Source organism: Myotis brandtii, unplaced genomic scaffold (genome assembly GCF_000412655.1).
Source record: "Myotis brandtii unplaced genomic scaffold, ASM41265v1 scaffold520, whole genome shotgun sequence".
In the NCBI taxonomy this organism is placed as follows: Eukaryota; Metazoa; Chordata; class Mammalia; order Chiroptera; family Vespertilionidae; genus Myotis; species Myotis brandtii.
The window spans coordinates 2499984-2522570 of NW_005369827.1; the positions used below are offsets into that span (position 1 = coordinate 2499984).

Below are 22587 nucleotides of genomic sequence, written 5' to 3' on the forward strand. Positions count from 1 at the left end.
CGAGGACAGAGGAAGGTGAGGAGCCACGATTCTTCCCTCCCTGGGAGGTGAAGGATGACAGGTGGGGTCGAGGCCTCTGGTGTGAATTCTTTCCTCGTAGTAAAGCTGTCCTCTTTGGCTTTAGTTACATCCAAACAGCTGCCACAGGATGGCAAAGAAGAGAGAGGAGTTGCTCAAAGGGATTCTGAGATGCCGCCAAAGGCTGAAAGATGCGAAGAGAGCGGCCAGCCACTGTGAGCGCCTTGCCTGCATTCCAGGGTGTGCTGCCTCTGCTGTGTGTGGCTTTTGTGTTCCCAGAAAGCAGCTTAGAGCCACAGGATGCACTTGGTGACTGATGTGATGTGGAGTTGAGTCGCTGAAAGGAATGCGCCCCTCCCAGGGTCACAGTTCCGCTTCCAGTGCCCCCTCTGGGTAGAGATTGTAGCCTTTGCATGTGGTTGGACACTGGCCAGATTTTCTTCTCAGAATTTATGAAACCAGGAAGGGAAACCCCTTCCCATGTGAGTACCAGTTGCATGGTGGAGGCCCACGGTGTTAATCCTCAGTTGCTGTGCGTGCTGCTGTCTCTGTGGACATTGGCTCCTTCTGTCTTGAGTTAACGCCCAGTGAGTGATGCTACGTATCTTTAGCAATAAGTGGACTTTGACTGGCTGGACTGAATGTTGCCCTAGTTCGTGTCCTCTGGCCTCTGAATGTGAGGCTTCGGGGAGAGAAGAGAGCTCAGAGAAGATGACAGCTCCTGCCTGGAGTGGCAGTGGACTGAAAAAACAAAGAAAGCTGCATGATTCCCAAAAAGATGACATGATGGCCAGGAAAACTGGGATGTCTCTTAGACACAGTGGCTCCAACCCAAACCAGTTCCTTCCGGTTCCATTTGCAAAGCAGCAGGAAGTGGAGGAATCCGCCAAGGGCCCACCCACGAAAGATAAGAGGTCAGAAGATTATCCTGTGCCCTGTTTCTTATGACTTTGTTTCTCCCTTCTGAGCCTTGATACATGCTTTGAATATGTTTATTAATGTGTTATGGTACATCAATGCCACTTACTTGCTACTGCTTACAGCAACGGAGTGATAAAAAACTGGCCCAGTCTGCTAAGAATTTGTTTTCCTTTTTTTTGCATGTAAGCAGGTGTGGAAAGAATAGTTCAGTTGTGAGTTTTTCTGTTAAACTTTCTTTTTTACTCTCATCTGTGTGCACCCTACACGAGAAGCTCTTTTGTTTCTTCCCAACTCACATAGGAACCTTTGGGTAAAGGGGCTGAGCCTCTTTCTGATCTACTTGATTTCACTCTGATTCTAAGAGGGTCTTCCAGCCCAAAGAGGGTGCATGCCACTTATAAAATCTGTGAGTTAATGTCAACATTAGGAAACAGTGTTTTCTAGACGTGGCACTTCTGTGCTGTGTTGTAACTTGATTTAAAGTGAAGAATAGGGAAGTAATAAACCTGGGTTCATGGTCTGGTTTAAGGTCCTAGAGCAGCGGTTCTCAACCTGTGGGTCGCGACCCCTTTGGGGGCCGAACGACCCTTTCACAGGGCTCGCCTAAGACCATCGGAAAACACATATATAATTACATATTGTTTTTGTGATTCATCACTATGCTTTAATTATGTTCAATTTGTAACAATGAAAATACATCCTGCATATCAGATATTTACATTATGATTCATAACAGTAGCAAAATTACAGTTATGAAGTAGCAACGAAAATAATTTATGGTTGGGGGTCACCACAACATGAGGAACTGTATTAAAGGGTCGCGGCATTAGGAAGGTTGAGAACCACTGTCCTAGAGGTTGAAGCTTCTGTTGCTATTTAACCAGAGTAATAGATCTGTGGACCGTCTGATCAGTGCAGGGCAAAGCAGTGGGGGTGTTTAGCATAATTGTAAGTTCCACTATAAAACCTTAATGGCAGTGGGACAGAGGGTGCAATGGGGAGCAGGGAGAACCCTAAGTAATCCTAAAATTTTAAAATTAATATCCTAGCCATCTTTACCAACTGGATTTCATGTGTTTTATTATAATTCACTCTTCTGAATTGCAATAATAATACTCTAGTACAGCCTTATTATAACACTGGCTTCAGGGAGCAGGGGTAATACTTGTGCTCTGCTTGATGGCTGGAGAGTACTGTGTAGCCTTTGCAAGGTGTGTCTGCTCCCTCTAGCTCAGTGATGGTGAACCTTTTGAGCTCGGCGTGTCAGCATTTTGAAAAACCCTAACTTAACTCTGGTGCCGTGTCACATATAGAAATTTTTTGTTATTTGCAACCATAGTAAAACAAAGAGTTATATTTTTGATATTTATTTTATATATTTAAATGCCATTTAACAAAGAAAAATCAACCAAAAAAATGAGTTCGCTTGTCACCTCTGACACGGGTGTCATAGGTTCGCCATCACTGCTCTAGCTCACCTTCTGAGAATTCACGGGTAGATTGAATGGATGTTAGCTCCATGCCTGATGTGGAAGGTAAGTAAGTGAGTGGCTTTCACTTGGATGTCGAATGGTTAGGGCTGGTTAAGACTGGTCTACCAGTCACTCACTTTGTAGGTGCCCTGTCATAGCCTGGCCCTGGATCCGTGGGCTACTGTAAAGCAAGTCAGATTGAAAGGAAGGGAGGGAGGTCTACAGCTGCCTGCATTCTAGGTACTTTCCAGTTTACTACTCGCATAACCTTTGAAAGTAAGAATTTTCATCTGCATCCTGCAGTGAGGAACCTGGCCCCATGTCTGCACAGCTGGTAATTGCAGATCCAAGATTCAAGCTCAGCTCTTTCCAAGTGGAGAGCCCCTGTCCACTCCAGCACCAATGCACCAGAGTCTGACAAATTCCCTTGGGAATTCATTGTCCTTACAGCACATTTATTGAGTAATTGCTGTCTGTAAACTACACTGTGCTGGGTGCTGGGGGATAATCTTAAATGAGCAAAAACCCATTTTTCCCTCTCACTTCAAATGAAGCGTGTGTTAGTTCACAATATGGAAATATATAACCGCCAATTATTAATTCTGAAGGGCTTTATTAATTCTGAAAGTTACACAAATGCAATCAATAGGTGCATAGAATATTTCATTTATCTTTCTAAGTACCCCAACCCTCACAATGAAACTTTATTAGTTGCTTTTTTTTTTTTTAGGATGCTTATACCAACTGTGATTTATTGGGCCAATTTTGTACCTCATAGCCTATTGACTCACCTACTTTGCATTTTAAAAAATCTCTTTATTATTTTTTAACCTACGTTTACATTTACATCTCCCATAGGACAACTGGGAAAGCCATTTCGAGCCCAAGCTCTAATTATCTTCTGCTTAATAGCAAAGGCAGTTCTGCTTAAATCGATGTCCTCTGAAGCTGATAAATTAGTCTAAGAGGAAATTCCTTAAATCCACAGTGGATAGTAAAGGGAAAAAATAAGTTTATCTTCAGAGACTATGCTATTCTTTTCAATTTTCACACCATCCAATACATAGTCAACAAACACTTATTGGGGGCCTAGTCTGGTCACTCCTCAGGGAACCCCAAGAGAAAAACCCCTGCCCTTATGGATCTTACATTTTAGTGTACATGTGCATTTGTGGGCAGAGATGTCATGAAATGCTGTGTTTTGTGTAGTAGCCATTTAAATTCAAATATATCCTGCAGCAACCACATAGCTGAACCTCTAATAAAGTATGCTAAAGAAGCCAAACTCAAAGGAGCACATACTGTATGGGCCCATTCACAAGACATTCAACACTGGTTTTCGGGTTTGCTCGGTTTGTGAAAAATCATTGAGGTGTATGGTATGTGTACGGTATGTGTACTTTCTGTATGTATGTTATACTTCAATCAGACATTAACAGAAACATTCAAATAGAGACACAAAAATACATAACCAACTATTATTGGTTATTTCTAGATTAACTATCTGTTAGGAATACATTCTCAGCTCTTCTCCATATATAATTGAGAAAACACTATCCTATATAATAAAAGGCCAGTGATCATAAGCATAACGAGCAGAACGACCACTCGACCAGTCACCGTGAGGTGCATTCACCACCTCTCAGTCCCTCCCCCTTGGCCTGCAGGCTCCGATCACAGCATACTGATCGCAGCATGGCGAACAGGGAACCATGGCAAACCAAAGTGAGTGGGGGGCAGGACTGGCAAGTGGGAAGAATGGCCGACCTTTTTGTCTCTCCCTCCAGCCCGCAGGCTCCGGGGAACCAGAGCCATGCTGCGATCGGGCAACCACAGTGAACCTGGGGATGGTGGCGGGGAAGGACTGGGGACTGGCGAGAGGGCAGAAGATGGCCCTGATCACAGATGATTTCGTGTGCTGGGCCTCTAGTATTTGAATAAGTCTATTGCAATAGGCCTATTAATTCCATGGGAAACATTTATCCAGTCTTCAGAATTAACGCTGCTTATTCATTCTCTCGATGTGCAGAAATCCTCTGGTCATCTGCTTCAGTGTCGTGGTGTTTTTGGAAAACTAAGTGTATTAGGTTAGATTTTAGCACCTTTTAAAACTACCCCCTGGAGAAATGGAAAAAGAATCATACTACCAGAAGAGAAACATCCACAAACCCTTTCCCTGTCTTGTTTTTTGCCGGGACAACAGATACTTTGGGTTTTGCGTTGGTGTGGTTGCCTTCACTATGAATGAAACTAGTTGTCATTGAATGAAAACTTCAAGAGTGATAAAAGCATAAGAGAGAGGGCATTTGTGTGTGCATACCCATGTATCTGGGGTGCTTTCTCTAAGATTATAGGAAGAGGTCTTTAGAAATTACTTTTTACCCTGTAGTAAACTGTTATGAAACTAAAGCATAGGATCTGGTAATTTTTGCTGAAAACCCCACAATTGAATTTATTGGAAACTGAAAGCAGGAAGTTTTTCTTTACTTAAATAACTCTTTATCCACCATCAGAATGCAGAGTGGAACAGCCTTTCAGAGCATAAGAAAGAACCTTCTCTTAAAATCCCCTTTGCAGAGGAGACAGCCCCGGTGGGAGCTGCATCTTTAAAACGTGCTTAAAATATGCCCTTCTGAAGTTCTAATTTTGTTTTCTAACTTGACCTTTCCCTTTGCTTTATCAGACACATTAAAACTTAAAGTGTCTTTATCGCAGAGGGTACCTCTTTGTAGATCAAAATAATCAGAAGACTATCAAAGATTGTAAAAAACACTTTGGTGTTTCAAGTGATGGAATATCCAAGTCTGGTTTGGATTAAGGCTGCCCGTTTTCTAGGAATTGTGGTTTTTGTCAAATGCATGCAGAAGGCACTGATTGGGGTTCTGGTTGGAGTCCTGGTTTGCTTTCAGAAAACTGCAGAAAGGCTCTTTGATGTCATTTGTGCAAATGCATTAACACGTCAGGGACAGGGCCAGTAAGCACATGCTTCTATGCTGGGTGTCCATTACAGCTCACTAGGGCTGAACATACGGCATGAACAGCTTAACTGTTTGTGAACAACCCTAATGCAGGTTTGAGTGTTTAAAAGCTGCCTTCTCTAAACATTGTGGGTTGCACCTAAGTAAGCCTTTTGTGTTTATATTGAACAGATTTGTTTTTGTGTGGGTAGCATGGGGATTCCTTTCATTTCTCCTCTGTGTTTTAATACACATTTTGCATTCTTTAGAACTGTCAAGATGCCCCTTTCATTTGCAGAAGTTAATGAACATCATTAATTGTATAATGACACTTTTCTTTCATTATAATCAGGGGGGAAAAAACGTTTGGCACAATTAACACTTCACCAGCAGTTTTTCTTTTCAGCTCGGTTACAGCGTTAACCTTGTCTTTTCAATCCTCTAATTTTGTATTTGGTCTTATAGATACGGTCCGAGAACTCCTGTGTCTGATGACGCAGAGTAAGTTGTCTTGTATTCACAGGAATACATTAATTACTAGCCTAAACTGCATGCCTTCCGTACTTACCACTAATGGAAATGCAATTGGTGCAACAGTGAACTGAATAGCTAACCGACTTGTGCAGCCTCAAAAAGCACTTGAAGTTGGAATGCAGAACATATGTTCTGTGCAGGAGAGATGAATGAAAAAGCAACTAAAGCATGATTCTAATATGCAGCTGCTGCCTAAAACTTAACATTTGCTTTTCATAGACGGGGCATGTTAAAGTTGTGCTTGTTACCATTTGGATGTTGGTACCCTTTCTGAACCAGGGGATTATTAAAGCAGAATTCTGCATTTGAATTTAAGTTTTGGTATGTTAGGGCTTGGAGTTAACAACGAAGCAGTCGTTCCCGTGGCCACAACATTTTCTTAAACTAAGAAAATAAATCCTAAACCACTAATTATGGATTCAGAAGCCCAAGTTCCTCCCAGGTTGCAGTAATATAAATGTTGGGATTTTGGGCAGGTTCCGTGGCATAGCAAGGACTTGAGATGTAAAACAGGACTCAGGCTTCCTCTCCCTGCGTCCCCTCCTCTCAGAGACCTCAGAGATCCACTGCCCATCTCTGCCTCCCTCCACATTTTACAAGAATCCACATTCTTCCATTTGGGACCACATTGATTCCATTTCCAAAATGGACTTCGCATACACAGAAAATTCTGAAACGAACATCCAAGGTGCAAGTTTTCTTAGCAGAATACTAGCTTCCTCAGATTGGAGTAACTTGCATTTTAGAAAACAGGATTAATACGTAATTCCACCCTCAGTCGCCTGATGTCTTTCCTTTTGAGAGGCCTTTTTCCTGCTCTGAGCCGTAATTCCCAGTCCTATAGTGAGGAAGCCAAATGATGGTGTGGGACACACACAACTGTCCTCTCCACCAGTGACAAGGAGAGTTCGCCCAAATTTACTGTTCCCTAGTTGTGCTTTTTCCGTTTTTGTGCTCAAGATGTCAGCTTGGTTTGTACTGTCAGCCCCAAGCAGTCTGCCTCCAGCACCACGGATGTCACTTTACGTGTGATCTCTCATTGCTTTGTGGCCTGACATACGCAGCATTCACGTCTCACAACCGAACCTAAATCCAGCCTGAGCTCGGCTGATGGCATGGAGTTAAGTCATCTATAAAATTAAGCCCTGGTTATTACTCTTAAAATCTGCAGTGGCAATATTTACCAGTCACTGAAAGGAGGATTACATAAGATTGATGGGCACAACATGACTCTGAATTGGTAGAAAAAAATATTTTGATAGAATGGATTTATTCTTCGTCAGTGCAAAGACACCGTGCAACTTGCTGAGCGAGATCTCTGGGAAATCCTAAAGGTGAAAGAAAAGAGCCCTATTAAAGAGCTCTTGGATTTTGCCTGTCCCTGAATAGGAAAACTCACCCACAGAAGTTAATGACTTTTGTAGAGGGGCGGGGTTGGAGACTCCCTTCGCTCCTTCTCTATATTTACAGGGAGCAGCCTTATGGAATAAGAAGGGTAAATGGAGCTTCTTTTCCTGACGGCTTATCTAGGACTCTCAGACGTGCCAAATTTCCTTCTTGGAGTAGACACCATTCACGTGAAACCACGTGAGGAACAAAATGAAAAGTTTATATGGGGATTTTATTTTTTAAATAGAACGTCATACTATGTTTCCTTTAATACCTCACTATCTCCCCTTTTCAAACATGTAAGGGCAATATTGGCACAGGCTCTACTTATTCATAATTGACACATTCTTAAAATACAGCCCAATCAAAAAAAGATGTGCCCTCAGGAAAACCCAGGTCAGGGGCAGACCCACCACACAGGCAAACAGAAATTTCCGCCGCCTGGCAAGCCAGGAATGTTTCCGTCTATTTAGTTTCACCTTCTTGCCCTTTTCCTCCTCCTCCCCCAACACGCTCCCCACCAGCAAAGCACTGCGCTGTGAGAGCCACAGGCCATCTTACTCTTAATTCCCTTACCTTGGACTTGGCCCCGAAACAATTTCCCAGCTCCCTTTGAGGCAATTTAACGCCCCCCCCCCCAAATGCCAACCCACCACCAAGAGAGACTCCCGGGCTCTGCAGCCAGGGTCCCTTGTCACCACAGCCCACGGCTTATTGTGTGAAGAAGCACAAGTTCAGTGCAAGTCACATTCATGTTCTGGAATCTGGGCTTCGTCAGGGTCCCCCACCCCATCCTTAGATACACCCTTCTGCATTTTGGAGGCTGAGTCCGACTTCTGAACTAGGGAGCATTTTCTGAATGGTGACTCAGCCTATTTTCTGTCTAATATTTTCAATTCTCAACTTGCTTAGTTCCTTTTTTTTTTTAATGTCCTAAAGACATTGCTCATAGTTTTGCTGTTTCCTTTTTGGCCAGTTTGCTGGTATTTCTTTAAAAAACAAAACAAGTCTGGGAAAAATACTGCTTCCTGGCATAGAAGAGGGCAAACAGAAGTTTCTCTTTTTATTTCACTAACCAGCTTTTGGCCACACTTGGGCTGAGGCAGTTAGAACTTCATGATAGGACAGAGGTAGAAACCCGGACAGAAGTCAGAGCTGAAGGCATCGCTCTTGAATCTCTCTCTGTCATGTGAGGTAGGCGATTCCCAGTCTTGGCGATGGCTACCATATTTTCCCTGGGTTCCCAGAAGAAGACCTGGCTGTATGGCCACATATTGTGGCCTAAACCAAAATTCTGCCCTTTAGAAATTATATAAATGACAAAGTCAAAGGAAGGGACCGACTTTCGCTCCCACAATCTGCCAACTACTGAATAGATTACAAGAGCGTCCCAGCTCAGAGAGATTTTTATCTGCTAAGATCTTCACAAACACTGAATTGCTTTAAAAGATGAACTGACTAAATCGAATATATTTAAAGGTAAGATTTTTTTTTTTTAACTCTGAGAGGAGGAATGGGGTGAATTCCGGTCTCTTTCTGAAAGCCTACTTAAGTGAATTTTGGTCCATGAAGTTCAAAAAAAATATGGGTTCTACTTTTCTACTTAACTCTGCAAATTCCTAAATCTTTCCTAAACATAAATAAATAAGGGGACACTCGCAGTCCCTCCTACCTCTGGAGGACTCCAGCTTATCTGGAAGGCGTGGCTCCCACAATCAACACTATCCACTGACATGTGGGGGCGCCTCCACAAGGTGGTTTGTCACATCTGAGCTCAGATAAGAGTTCTCTGTGGTCAGATTATTAGGATACTCTTGGGGAAGACAGATTATAAGTACAGTCTTTAGTTTTAGCTCTCCTAGGTCAGATTCAAATCGTCCAACATCAAGAGAGATTCATTGTGCAGATGCATTTTGAGTGGCTTGAAGTGCAGCTGGGCAGTCACTGCATTGGGGGTCACGTTCCCTCCCAGAGCGCTGCCTGCTGAGGGACCCGGGCATCCGGCAATGCTGCCTGCTCATTGCCTGGGCCTGGCAAAAACTATTTTGGACATCGCTGATGATGTCTGGAATTAGTTGGGGTCTAAATGCATGGCTTTTCTTCTTCTTTGTGTTACTCTGGCTTCAACAATGGACTATCACGGTCTCCTGTTCTTAGAGTGAACTTTAAAGGGCCCTCCATTTCTGGATTTGGGGACTGTGGAACCCACGTGGTCCCAGAGCTCCTCGTTTCTCTGAGAGGGAAAAAGAAAGAGAAGGGAGGACTTTGCTTTGGTTTTTATTTCTGTTTCCATCTTGCTGCTTAAGCTTCTGCTGGAACAAAGCTCTATGTAAGCATTACAGGAAAGACCTCAGGGTCTAGCTTACCATTTCATAAGCGCCTATAGAATATATTAGGGTTTTAAATGGTTTTCCCTATATTTTTTCTTGTGAAAGAGTAAATTCAGAGGTATCCTGACAAAAATGAAGTAAAATGATTCTGAGAATCTTAGGATACAAAGTATATAGTGATTTATATATTTTATTCCTTAATCTTAATATAAAATACCTTATTTTCTTGATTCCAAGATTCCATCAACTACACTATCAATGTGCAGATTTATAGAAAGTAGAAATAACCACATCAAACACACGTGCATCACTAATGCGCAGTTGTTGGATGCATCCACAATTCATAACCTAGTGCAGTATGAAAAGATGGGTGTCTTAGACTTAAGGCCATGTGATTTTTTTTAATGGGGAGATTGCCTCAGTTCATGTAAAAAGCATTTAAGCCAGGTCTTTACGCAAAGAGCATGTACTGTAATGACGTTTCTCCTGGTGGAACGCCACCCTCCTTCTCCACAAACTCCCCAAGCTAAACCTTTCCATTCTCTCTTTTTTTTTTTTCTAATACATTTCCAAATGAGAGAAACCCAGAGCTTCGTATACCTTTTCTAGCTCTTCTTTAAACATGCTTTGGCACCTACTTGTATAATTATATTGACCCCTGAAGACAAAGATGGTCACAGTTTGGCTTTTGCGGCAACAGGAGAAGCGGTGGGGGCGCTGGCGTGCACGCTGCTGGCTGAGGGCGAGGGACAGTTTTCCGAGCGAGCGCGGTAGCGCCCCCACGCGGCGGAGCGGCCCAGAACGCGCAGAGCCGATGGCGCTGATCCCGGTCCATTTTTGTCTCCGCTCTCTCCACACTCAGGAGCACGAGTATGTTTGACATGCGGTGTGAGGAGGAGGCTGCGGTGCAGCCGCACAGCAGGGCCCGCCAGGAGCAGCTGCAGCTGATCAACAGCCAGCTGCGGGAAGAGGACGACAAATGGCAAGATGTGAGTGCCGGCGGGGCGGGCCGCGGGAGGCTGCCCAGCGCTGTGGGTTAGGGGCCCTTTGAAGCAGAAAATCCGGTGGGGTGGGTAGGCCTGGATTTGAAAGCCATGCAGGGGAAGGGAGCATCTAGAGGATTTCAAACAGGGACACAGTAAATGCGGGCATTAAAGGAAGGTTAAAATAGCAACATGAAGGGTGAGGAGTGAATGACAGACAAATAATCCGCAAGTATCCTAGGGAGAGGGATGGCCACACAGGAGGGGGGAACCCGCGGGAAGCAACTGGCACGAGATGTAGAATTGAGGAGGCACGTCTTTTGAGATTATATATTTGACATTAATGATGATGATGATGATGATGAAAACGATAATTACCAACATTGAAAGCGTATCAGTAACAGGCACTATTCTGAGTGCTGTGCATGTAATAATTCTTTAATCCTCTTAGTAACTTGATGAGCCAGCAACTATTACCATCGTCCTCAATTCCACAGATGAGTCCCAGGACAGCTGAGTAACTTGCCCAAAGTCACACAGCTAGTGAGTGAGAGAGCTAGGGAAGGAAGGCTGCGGAGTTTGACTGGGGCCTTGAGATTGTCGGGGAAGAACTTAAAGGTAGGGATGAGGGGAGGGAGAGTGGATTATTTCATTCAGTCCTCACAGAGCACTCCAAGATAGCAGTTGCAAACCTGACTCTACCATTAGTCAATTAATTGTCATGATAATTGTGTCTACAGTGTATTGAGCACTTCCTATGTGCCTGGTACCTTATATGCACTGTCTCATTTAACTCTCACAATAAGCTTATAAGAGTAGGTGTTAATATCATCCCTGTTTTAGAGATGAGGAAACTGAGGTGCAGAGAGGCTGAGAAGTGTGATTCCAAAGCATGCAAGAGAGAGAGCTGGGGTCATGTCCTGAGCTGCAGTCCCATCCATCTGACTCCAGAATCGTAACTCTTCGTCCTTAGGCTGTAATTGCCTGTAGGTTTTGTGGTGAGGTTGTTATAAGGATCAGAAAAAGTAAACATACAGAATTGCAGTTTCTGTGAGACCCCAAAGCTGATTTTTTTTCTGCCTTTTCGTTCTTCCCTGAGGGCATTGTGTAGGTCTGTGGTTAATTCCTACCATTGTACTGTCAACAAGTCCACTCACAATGCAAAAATCATAAAAAGCAAGAAATGACGTTTTTTACAATCCCCTGTGAGGCAATACTTTAAAGTTTGGAAACTGCCATGGGATATGATTGCAGATTTCACATTGCCATGTTTAAATCAACGTGCTGCCCTTCGGGATATTCCTATTCCAACCAGACCTCCACTGGATTGGGTGGGAATGCCCTAGCATGGTGCCTGGCCCATAGTCAGTGCCCACTAAACTCTGAAAAGTAGAAATGGAATTTAAAAAGCCTGAAAAATATGTTTTATCTCCGCCAAACCCACCCCCACAGGACCTGGCTCGGTGGAAGAGCCGTAGAAGAAGTGCTTCTCAGGACTTAATCAAGAAAGAGGAAGAAAGGAAAAAAATGGAGAAATTAATGGCTGGAGAGGATGGGACAAGTGAACGGAGGAAAAGCATCAAAACCTACAGAGAAATTGTTCAAGAAAAGTGGGTCCTTTCTGTTGTTGTTGTTGTTGAATGTACAATATTATCTAGATGCGTTTTTGCTAAAAATTGTTGGTTACCACAGAGGCTCCTGTGCTGTCTCTGCAGCTCCCTGCAGTTTTTGTGACTGTCCTTGACCTCTGTATTGCTTCTCTCTCCCATGCCCATGCTGCAGAGAGCGGAGAGAGAGGGAGCTGCACGAGGCATATAAGAACGCACGGTCCCAGGAGGAGGCGGAGGGGATCCTGCAGCAGTACATCGAGAGGTTCACCATCAGCGAGGCTGTCCTGGAACGCTTGGAGATGCCAAAAATCCTGGAAAGAAGCCATTCAACAGAGCCAAACTTCTCCCCCTACCTGAACGACCCCAACCCCATGAAATACCTGCGGCAGCAGTCACTGCCTCCCCCCAAATTCACTGCCACTGTGGAAACCACCATCGCTCGTACCAGCATTCTGGATGCCAGCATGTCAGCAGGCAGTGGGTCTCCAAGCAAAACTGTCGCTCCCAAAGCAGTGCCTATGCTGACACCCAAGCCTTACTCCCAGCCCAAGAGCTCTCAGGAGGTTCTGAAGACCTTTAAGGTAGGGTGAGTCCCTTATGAGCAGAACCCACGCTGCACTCCAGGTAGTAGGTGGAAAGAAGCCTCTTGCCTCAGGAAAATGCAGTTATTTTCTTCCGTCTGCAAAAGAAAATGCAAACAAAAGCAAAATGTGTTCACACTTACAGTCGTGATGTTTACGTGTCTCTGAGGTTTGGTTTGCAAATGGTTAGGGAGAGATGATTCCCCCCAATTCCTGCGGTTAATATTGAAGGGCTCCAATGAGATTGATGGTTGAGTTATTTCCATGAGCAAAGTCTATTTCCTAACTTGATATAATGGCATGGTCTATCTATATTAGCTTTCACAGGCCCTAGTTTAGTAATACCCTAGGTATCTCTAACTATCTGGAGGTATTGCCAACCCTTCAAAACAAGATTTTAATTGCCTTCGTTTAAATAGAAGTGTGTACAGTTACATCTCTTTTAGGGAGTAATTGACACTACATCCAAAAAGATGGCAACAGTTGGGAAAAAAAATACAGGGAACACATGGAAATATGGGGATGTTCTTAGTCCTGGAATGAAATGGGTTTTTGAAATATTTTTAAGTGGAAAGAAACTAGGTTGTTGGTTGGTTTGTTTTTTTTTTTTACCAACAAATATGTAAAATAATGTTCCAGAACCAAAGAACGTATGACAAGCAGACATCTTTTCACTTTCTCAAATTCCAGTGTTTTCCCTCACATCATGAGGAGGCACTCACCCTTTGTCTTAAGCTCTGTTGACTACAAAGGAAAGTCAGTTCTCACTGTCCCTGCACGCCACATGGGTTGGTAATAGAAGACAGCGGTGGAATTCATCACTAGCAGACATGGGCATGTGCCTGTGAAGAAAGTTTGCTTAACCAAACTAATTGAGCAAAGTGCTGCTTGCTCTCTTCCTATTGAATTTCAGAGGGGACCAAACCACACTTCCTGAGTTTTGCTTAACTCACTCTTTAAAGAATGTCTCTTTAAAACCTGTGCCTTTGGCTTTGATGACACAGAGGAAAATGTCAAATCTATTTCATCTGGGTTGAATTGCGATGTTTGTCCCTTGAAGGGCTGGGGCTGTGTCTTTGTTGTTCACAGCTTCGTCCTGAGAGCCTGGCATAGGTGCCCAGGAGGACACAGTAGGCACTCAGCAGGTGTTTATTGAATAAATACGTGAATTTTTTCCTGAGAAGATGAGTTATTCATCGTGCAGACTCATGCACGCACAGATAGGCACTTACCCCCATATGCTCGGCAGCTCACCCAAGCCCGGCCCAGCTCTCCTTCACCGAGGACCCCCAATGATGTACTGTCTCAATATTTCATGAAGAAAGGTTTGATGTTGCGGTGATTCAGAACAAGAGTAGGGAGAGCCGTATTTAACTTCCAAGGCATATGGTCAGGTCATGTAGATGTCCACTTCTCTTCACTGATGAGAAATATAATCATTTAAACAGAAGAATTAGGCCCTGAGAAAACCCACTTCCTTCCCTTTGTGGCAAGACTGGGTAGAGGCCTCAGGAAGAGCCCTGATGGAGATGGGGATGGAGCAACTTGAGTAGAAGTCCTCTTAAAGCTGGGCTCAGTCTTCACCACCAGTGAGCCCTTGACTCATCCCAAGCATGTCAAACTGGCGGCTGGCAGGCTGCATGCGAGTTTGACATGCTTGTTAGGCCTTAGCAGCTCTCAGCCTTATTCATAGCCCCACCACTGAGTGGGTGGACCCACTTGTGGTTAAGGGCAATATGTAAATAAATAGCTGTTACCAGATAATGCCAGAACAGACGCTAAGCGGTGCATGTGTGTGAGTGAGTGTTTGTGTGTAGGGGGAGGGGAGAAGAGGGCAGAGATAAGGAGTTGGGAATACAGGCTCAGTTTCCCAGTACACCAGAATTAAGAGTAAAGGAAGATTAAGTGAAATAGTTTAAGGCAGTGTTTTTCTTTTCTTTTTTTAAATTGATTTTAGAGAGAGAGGGAGAGAGGGAGAAACATCAATCAGCTGCCTCCTGCATACCTCCCACTGGGGATCGAGCCAGCAACCTGGGCATGTGCCCTGACCGGGAATCAAACCGATGACCTGTTCATAGGTCGATGCTCAACCACTGAGCCACGCCGGCTGGGCAGTGTTTTTTAGCCTGAAAGTTGCCACCTATTTCTATGTTATGAAACCAATTTATTGGTTTGGAATCAACATTGAAAATAAATGAAGTATAATTGAATACAATAAAAAAAAATGCCTAGTATATCACACACAATAAAGGTAAACATTGTTTTGCAGAACTCTGGTTTCAGTTGTATTTGTGTGTGCTTAGTTGTGATTTAAAGTTCTTCCTTATGGAGTACAGACAATAGAGTATGCAAGCCACTGGCCTAGGTAAATAAAGTATAATTAACATCTGGCCTTTCATTGTTCCTCCTGAAAGATTTTAGAAGGCCTACTAATAATAATGACTAAGATTTCCATACTTAAAATGGACAGGTACGGTTCTAAACTCTGGACATAGATTAATCCACAAAATCACCATAATAGCACCATCAAGGAGATACTATTATTGCAAATTTTGCAGCTGAGGGGTTGAGGTTGAGGATTACATGGCTGGTAGGTTGTCAAATCTGAGGCCCTTGAACTACAGAGCGTCCGCTAACAGTTATTTTACATACGGGCTCAAACCTCAAGTCAGAGACTTCCAGATGCCTCTCAACAAGCCCAACTAACCACCTCTCTGCCCCTCCTTTCCTGCTCTCACTGCCTTCCCTACACCCAGGTGCACAACAAAAATATATTAATGTGCATGGCTGTTTTTCTTGAAAAAAATGAGATTATAAAATTAACTGAAAGTAGAGATTTACTGTACTATAGCAAGCATTAGGTTCCCTGCCATCCATGATTGTGTCAAAAAAGTACCCGTTTTCCCCTACTCCCCAGAATAACCTGTAAAATAGTCCTGATCTGTGGTGGGTTCTACCTAATTTATATGCTAATCAGTAAAGAAAACCCTCAAAATTGTCAAATAACAGAATTTAAATGACAAATTACTGGAACCCAAATATGTGGCATGTATTTATACATATAATAAAGAGCTAATATGCTAATTAGACCAGATACGGAACGACCTTCCCAAATGACCAGTAGGCAGGACCTCGGGACCTCGGGACCAGGAGGCAGCCAGGGTTGTGAAGGCTGAGCCCCTAGCATGAATTTCGTGCATCGGGCCTCTAGTTTACACAAAAGTTTCTGTGATTTTCTTTACTTTAAAATAAAAGCACACCCTAAGTTAGGTGAATGTGAAATATAATTTAATGTGAAGTGGCCTGAGAAGGTGAATTACCTTTTAAAGAACCCCTCTAAGATAACATTTATAAAAGCCCTAATTGCCAGAGCCAATCAAAGCATATAAGAGATGTTATTCTTTGGTGGACTATGGTTATCAATGGTAATGTTGTCAGGTGATTCTGAATGTGTTATTTTGTTACTCTTTCTTTGGGGAATAGCATGTTTTTGTTCATTCTGGTTTTTATAGGTAGATGGGAAAGTCAGCATGAATGGAGAAACAGTTCACAGTGATGAGGTGGAGAAGGAAAACGAGTGTCCCACGGGCGCACTCGTCCCCTCATTAACCAAATCCCAGATGTTCGAAGGTGTGGCCAGAGTGCACGGGTGCCCAGTGGAGTTGAAACAAGGCAGCAATAGCATTGAGATCAACATACAGAAGCCAAATTCTGTTCCCCAAGATCTGACGGTAAGAACCAGACTTTTTTTTTCTCTTTGGGATAATTCCATTGTGAATGAATCTGTTTTAAAAAGTAAGTAGGGCTTGATAATGACCAATTCTTTCTACATGGATTTATTTGCTAGGGCTGCCCTAGCAAAGTACCACAAACTGATTGGCTTAGACAACAGAAATTGACTGTCTCAGAGTCTTGCTGGCTAGAAATACAAAAATCAAGATGTTGGCAGGGTTGGTTCCTTCTTTGGCTGTGAGGGAGAATCTGTCCCGTGCCTCCTGCTGGCTTCTGGTGGCGCAGCAGTCTCTGGCGTTCCTTGGATGGTAGATGCATCCCCCTGATCTCTGCCTTCATCTTCCCAGAGCCCTCTCCCTGTGAGCGTGACTGTGTCCAAATCTTCCCTTTTTTATAAGGACACACATCATACTGGATTAGGGGCCCACCCTATGGACCTCTTCGTAACTAATTACACCTGCAACAACCCTATTTTCAAATAATATCACATTCTGAGGGACTAGGTAAGGGTCATGATTTCAACATATAAATTTGGAGTTCAGGGGGGCAGGGAGACATAGTTCAAATCTAGTAGATGGTTTAATATAAAATATAAATAGAAAAACTTGTCGTCACATCTGTGGGGCCAGGTGTTATAGAAAAATAAATCAATCTCTCATAAACTTTTTTTTCTTTCTGTTTGTTCAGGACCCCATCAGACTTGTTAATATAATTTGAAAATAACCGCTGGCCTCAGAACCTGGCTTTCCATCCTTGATAATATGTATAAAAGGGAAGCTTTCTTATTAATTAAAAAAACAAAAACTCGCCCTGGCTGGTTTTGCTCAGTGGATAGAGCATCAGCCTGTGGACTGAAAGGTCCCAGGTTCAATTCAATCAAGGGCATATGCCCGGGCTGTGGGCTCGATCCCCAGTGGAGGGGGGATGTGGAAGGAAGCCAATCGATGATTCTCTCTTATCATTGATGTTTCTGTCTCTCTCTCCCTCTCCCTTCCTCTCTTAAATCAATAAAAATATATTTTAAAAATAAGTAAACAAACAAAAACTCATTCGTAATCAAATTCAGAGTAATTAGATGCACCATTGAATGGCCAAGCTGATAAATGTAGGCTAACTCAAGAACAGCAGAAAAGAAAACTCAAAAGAATATTGTATTTTCCCCTTTGGCGTATAAAATACTATTGGGAAGATTCCGCCTTCTTAGATTCCACACCAGAAAGGCTCCTGCTGATCAAACCCAAATTTCCACCAGCTCAGACGCAGGCCAGCTTTCGGGGTGCAAGCTGGACGCTGCTCAACCCCATTTGTTCTCACCAGAGGCTGATGTCTGCAGTTTTAATTTATAGCCTTTGGGTTGGAATTCCAAAGGATGGGGAAAATTGTCACGATTTTTCCCCAGCGCCTAGAAAGGTTTGGTCATGAGGAAAACTTGTCTCCCAGCTCCAGGGCTGAGTAGATGAGATGACCCAGCTATCTAAGCCTTCCCCCCTCTCCCCCCCACGGGTATTCTTTTTCTTATCTCTGGCATTTGTCTTTTGAAAAATATGTTTTCTTAGAGAGCTGGGAGGATGTAATTCTTCCCCACAGAGCTCAAGCCCTATGAGATTCCGATTGGAATAGACCAGAATAATTTCCTCACCATGGTAACAGGTTCCCTGGTCTCCAGGAGCAGGGTTTTATGATCCAGGCAAATGCTGAATCTCTCAACCTGGAATTTCATTTGACTTTTCCTGTGCATGTTACCCTCTCTGAAGAGTTCTTACAAATCACCATGAGATAAAACATTGCGTTCTCCTAGTAAGAGTCAACATTAGCTTATGCTCTTAAAATTTCTTTAAATATGTTTTCATTGATTTTAGAGAGAGGGGGAGGAAGAGAGAGAAGAACATGGATTGGCTGCCTCCTGCACAACCTCTACTGGGGATCAAACCCACAACCCAGGGAGGTGCCCTGACCTGGAATCGATCCAGCGACCTTTTTGGTGCCCAGAACCATGCCCAACCGAGCCACACCAGCCCGGGTGACTTATCCTCTTACGTTTAAATGAGAAGTTCCCAAAATTAATTAGACATTACAGTGTTGGAATTGCTTTTCTGGGACAGTCATTCTGTCCCTGTTTCTCTTTTGCCACACTTCCTGATGAGCGTTTTCTAAGTCCCCTTCAGAAACCTTTTCCATTCCTCAGTTTGGTTACCCTGTCTCTCAGGTCGCCGGCCCTTTGCACGCACTGTCGAGCACAGCTCTTTCTCACTGTGCCTTGGAAAAGCAATCGTGTAGGTGCCACACGTGTCCCCCGACACTTGCCACATCACAAAAATACACGGGGTTTACTCAGGCCCAGCAGATGACCTACAAGAGCAAGTCCTGGGGGCTTTGCTGACCGGCAGGCCTCTCTCCCCCTCACCAGCTCTGCCCTCTGAGACCATGTTGTTGTTTGAGTTTGGAAACCCTCCCCCTGGCTGAACAGGTTTCATTCCTGACAGAAACTAAAGGAATAGGTGAAGAGAGCAGATGGCATAAGGCCTAAACTTCCTAAAGCAACTATTTAATCTCTCTTATTCTAAGCTTTTAACTCTGGGGGGGCGGGGGGGGGGGAACATTAGCTATCCTGCACAGAGACTATGGCCTTAAGTACATGACTCCTAAAGCAGAAGAAAGGGTGTTTTTGTGTGTTTGTTTTTAGAGCAGTAAAAGCTCCCTTAAAAAAACTATGCTCATTCTCAATAATTATTAAGTTTCTTATTTTCAATGGTCAAAATAAAAAGAAAATTGCCTGTTCTCTTTCAATGCAATGCATTTTCCACTTTAACGTGGTTATGCAGCTAAACTCTATAAGGGCAAAGAGAGGATGGATTGAAAGATTTCACATTGACTGCATAGCCACCCAAAATATCTTATTTTAAGAGAAGCAAAATGAGGTTATCTGAAAGAAATCAGGTTATTTCAGAAGTTTATGCAGTTTATAGCAAGGCAAACCCAAACAAAACGGTGGCCGTGTGAACTTTCCCCTGGAAACTGGCCTGATGCTGGCAGCCTCGGGGGCAAGTCCAAACTACTGGAAACGCCTGCAAGTCTCTCCTCTGTGTCTCTTCCTTGGAAAACTGCCCAGTTTGGAGTAATTTCTAGTTTAATAAACTCTAGTGGTTCCAATGGTCATTTATTTTCCCTGTCTCTAGTATATTTTAGGCCCCTGAATTCACTATGGCAGGGCCTCTCTCTTTATGTTCTGGGTAGATAACTACTGGGGTGTATCTATTAGACTCGAAGCCAAGTTGTTAGCTGTACTGCATTAAATGTTGGCTCATTCCTAAAACACTCTTCATGCTTACCTACAATTTGACACCAAAAGTTTTCCATCCAGAATGTGTTGTTCCAGAAGACATTTTAAAAGACTCTCTTCTCCAATCAACCTGCTGCTTGTCATACTTCCTTTTCCATATTCCAAAGAAAGCGTTTCTTGACTGTGTTACAGCCAGTTGGTATTCTTTTCAAAACGGTAGGATTGATTGGTGATGGCAAAATACGGTGACCAGCTTGAAATGTGGGGCTGCTTGGGCTTGATACCAGCTTGGACCTGGTTTGCTGTTTCTAACTCATTTGCCCTATTCTGTGGGGCTGTCAAAGGAATAGTGTTCTTCTTTTTAAATAGTGTCTTTCTTCCAAAAACTGCATTCCCAACAGATACACTTTTTACAGAGGAGTAGCCTCACCCACCACTAAAATGTCACAGTCCCTTCAGGGCGAGCTGGAACTAGTCAAAGGGCACAGCCACAGTAGGCAGGGGCATTCATTCAGACCAGAGCAGCAGAGAAGGGTGGCCCTGGACTCCAGGAACACAGGGGTGTCAACCTCCTGTGCCAACAGGACCACATTGTGCGACATTATGTCATCACTTCAGTTTCCTTCTACCTCCTCTTTCTCATTGGAAACTCTTGGAACCACAGCTCTCTTACTTTAGAAATAGATCATAAACTAAGTTAGGCTTGCTATCATTGTTATCACTGTTACTCTGCTATGTCTACTGATACCAGCAACTCCAGATCATCCTCCCTTGAGTCATCTCTAGGTAATGAGGTTGTGATGGCAATGACCTCGCCAGTGGTTGCCTGTTCACGACAAGGACCTACTCTGTGCCACATTTTTTGAAATAGAAAAAGAAACTCATAAACTTTCTGGGAAAGCACTTTTCATAAAGCAACTAGAAAAGTATATAAAACTACATCTAAGTGCTAGGTAATAGGGTCAAAAGAGTAGAAGGGATGTAAGATTGCAAAGAACAGGTAAGATCATTACGGGTTGGGGTTTGTCGGGAAGGTCTTATGTGGGATGTGGATTTCTTAACGGGAAGTGTAGGATTTGCATTGAAACGGAGGAGGGCAGCAGGCCATCCCATATGCTGGGAACATCCCGCCATTTCCGTATTCCATATGTTAGCAATGCAGAAACAAAGGCACAGACAGTGGTGAGGAGCCCACAGGAGGGGATCATGGGGCTGAGGGGTCATGAGGGTGACTCCAAGTAGAGGGACAGGTTTCCTGTCTCCTTCTGCTCATCTCTGAGATAGTTCCCAGTGGAAACCGAACACATTTTTTCTCATTTTAAAATATTGGCTTCTGTAAGGAAATTGTGCCATAACACAAATAGACTCCTAGAATCCAGGATTGGAAGAGAATTTGGTAGGTCTTCTAATCTGAGAATAAATTTATCTTGTTCAGTGACCTACAGAAAGATGTTTTATATCTCCCTCAAAGCTATCCCAGTGTGTTCTTGAGCCCCTGTACATTGTATTTGTGCGTGAATCTCTTCTTTTCTTAATGGTACAAAAAAATGGCCCTTTCCTAAGATGCCTAAAATACTCCATGCACTAGGTCAAAGATCAAACCCCACCTGAGCAAGTTAAACTGGCTGAGCCTCAGTTTATATGTAAAATAAAGATAATAATAATATTGGGAGAATTCATGTATATGGAGCACTTAGCATGATATTAAAGCAACTCATAGACAGAGGTGCCCTTAAGTTAATTTAATATTGTCATACAACAAAGGAGAAAAAGTTAAATTACATTTTTCAAAAGCCTGAAAAAGTGATAGGTGTAAAGTTTTTTTTACATTTAATTAGATCATCAAAATTAGCGTCTTGAGCAGGTGTGAATTTCATACAGGCGAGATGAACTCCCTGCCATCTTCCAGCTCTATCTGTCAGTCATCCCGGTTGTAATTCTGACACACATGCGGACGTGAACAGCTTTTCCCAGAAGATGATCGCCCTTGCACTTGCTCCCATGCTTCTTCCTGCAGCTCCTTTTGCTTCTCGTCTTCTTCACTTTTTCCCAATTCTGGCTTCCCTCTACTATTTCCACCCCCAGGACGCCCACCGGTTGATCTCTTTGTCACTCCATCTCATGACCCTTGATCCAACTCATCTCAAATGTTGCCTCTCGCCCCCTGCTGGCCAGGCCTTCCCTCCCACCAGGTTTTCAGCAATTCTCCCTCACTGACCAAGGGCCAAACTCAGCGATTAGTTGCACAGCCTACTTCATCTGCTTTTCTCGAACTCAGTGACTAGGTATGTTTTCTCCACCTTGATAAAGACCCAGGCCTTCCTCTTGAAAATTCAGTACTTTCCTAACATCTTCGGTCCAGGAAAACAGACAAGCAGATCTTTTATGAAACATTTCGTGTTGCAGTGAGAACAGCATGAAGGCATTTGAGTAGGTGCTGTTTTCCTTCCAACTGAGACCAACTGCACATTCCTTCGAGATGTCAAATGTCAACAGGCATTTCTTTAGACGCTGTTTTTCTCCCTCTAGAAGTAGTTGTCAGAGTGTTAGATTTAAGCCTCTTTATGAGTCATTAAAGATCTTTAGGTACAGGAGCATTTACAGACTTCAAGAAAGTATACGTCAGGGACAAAAAATCAAACCCAGCCCATCTTACCTGGATCAGAGCCTCACGTTGTTGTTTTGAAATGTTTAAGGCAAAAGGAAAAGGCTTAGGGAATGGAGAGGCTGACTGTTCATGTAGATCCTCTTTCGTCCAGTGAAAATAGACGTATATTTGG

At 43.4% G+C, this 22587-nt stretch overlaps 1 protein-coding gene across 1 annotated transcript in view; it reads left to right on the forward strand.

The window, feature by feature from the left end:
* Positions 1–22587, forward strand: part of LIMCH1 (LIM and calponin homology domains 1) — an 83800-nt gene that overhangs the window by 21450 nt on the left and 39763 nt on the right. Inside the window, exons 4-8 of the mRNA XM_005877485.2 lie at positions 5834–5869; positions 10484–10610; positions 12057–12214; positions 12387–12795; positions 16308–16526. Of these exons, the coding sequence (XP_005877547.1) occupies positions 5834–5869; positions 10484–10610; positions 12057–12214; positions 12387–12795; positions 16308–16526 (949 nt within the window). The remainder of the gene's footprint in view (positions 1–5833; positions 5870–10483; positions 10611–12056; positions 12215–12386; positions 12796–16307; positions 16527–22587) is intronic.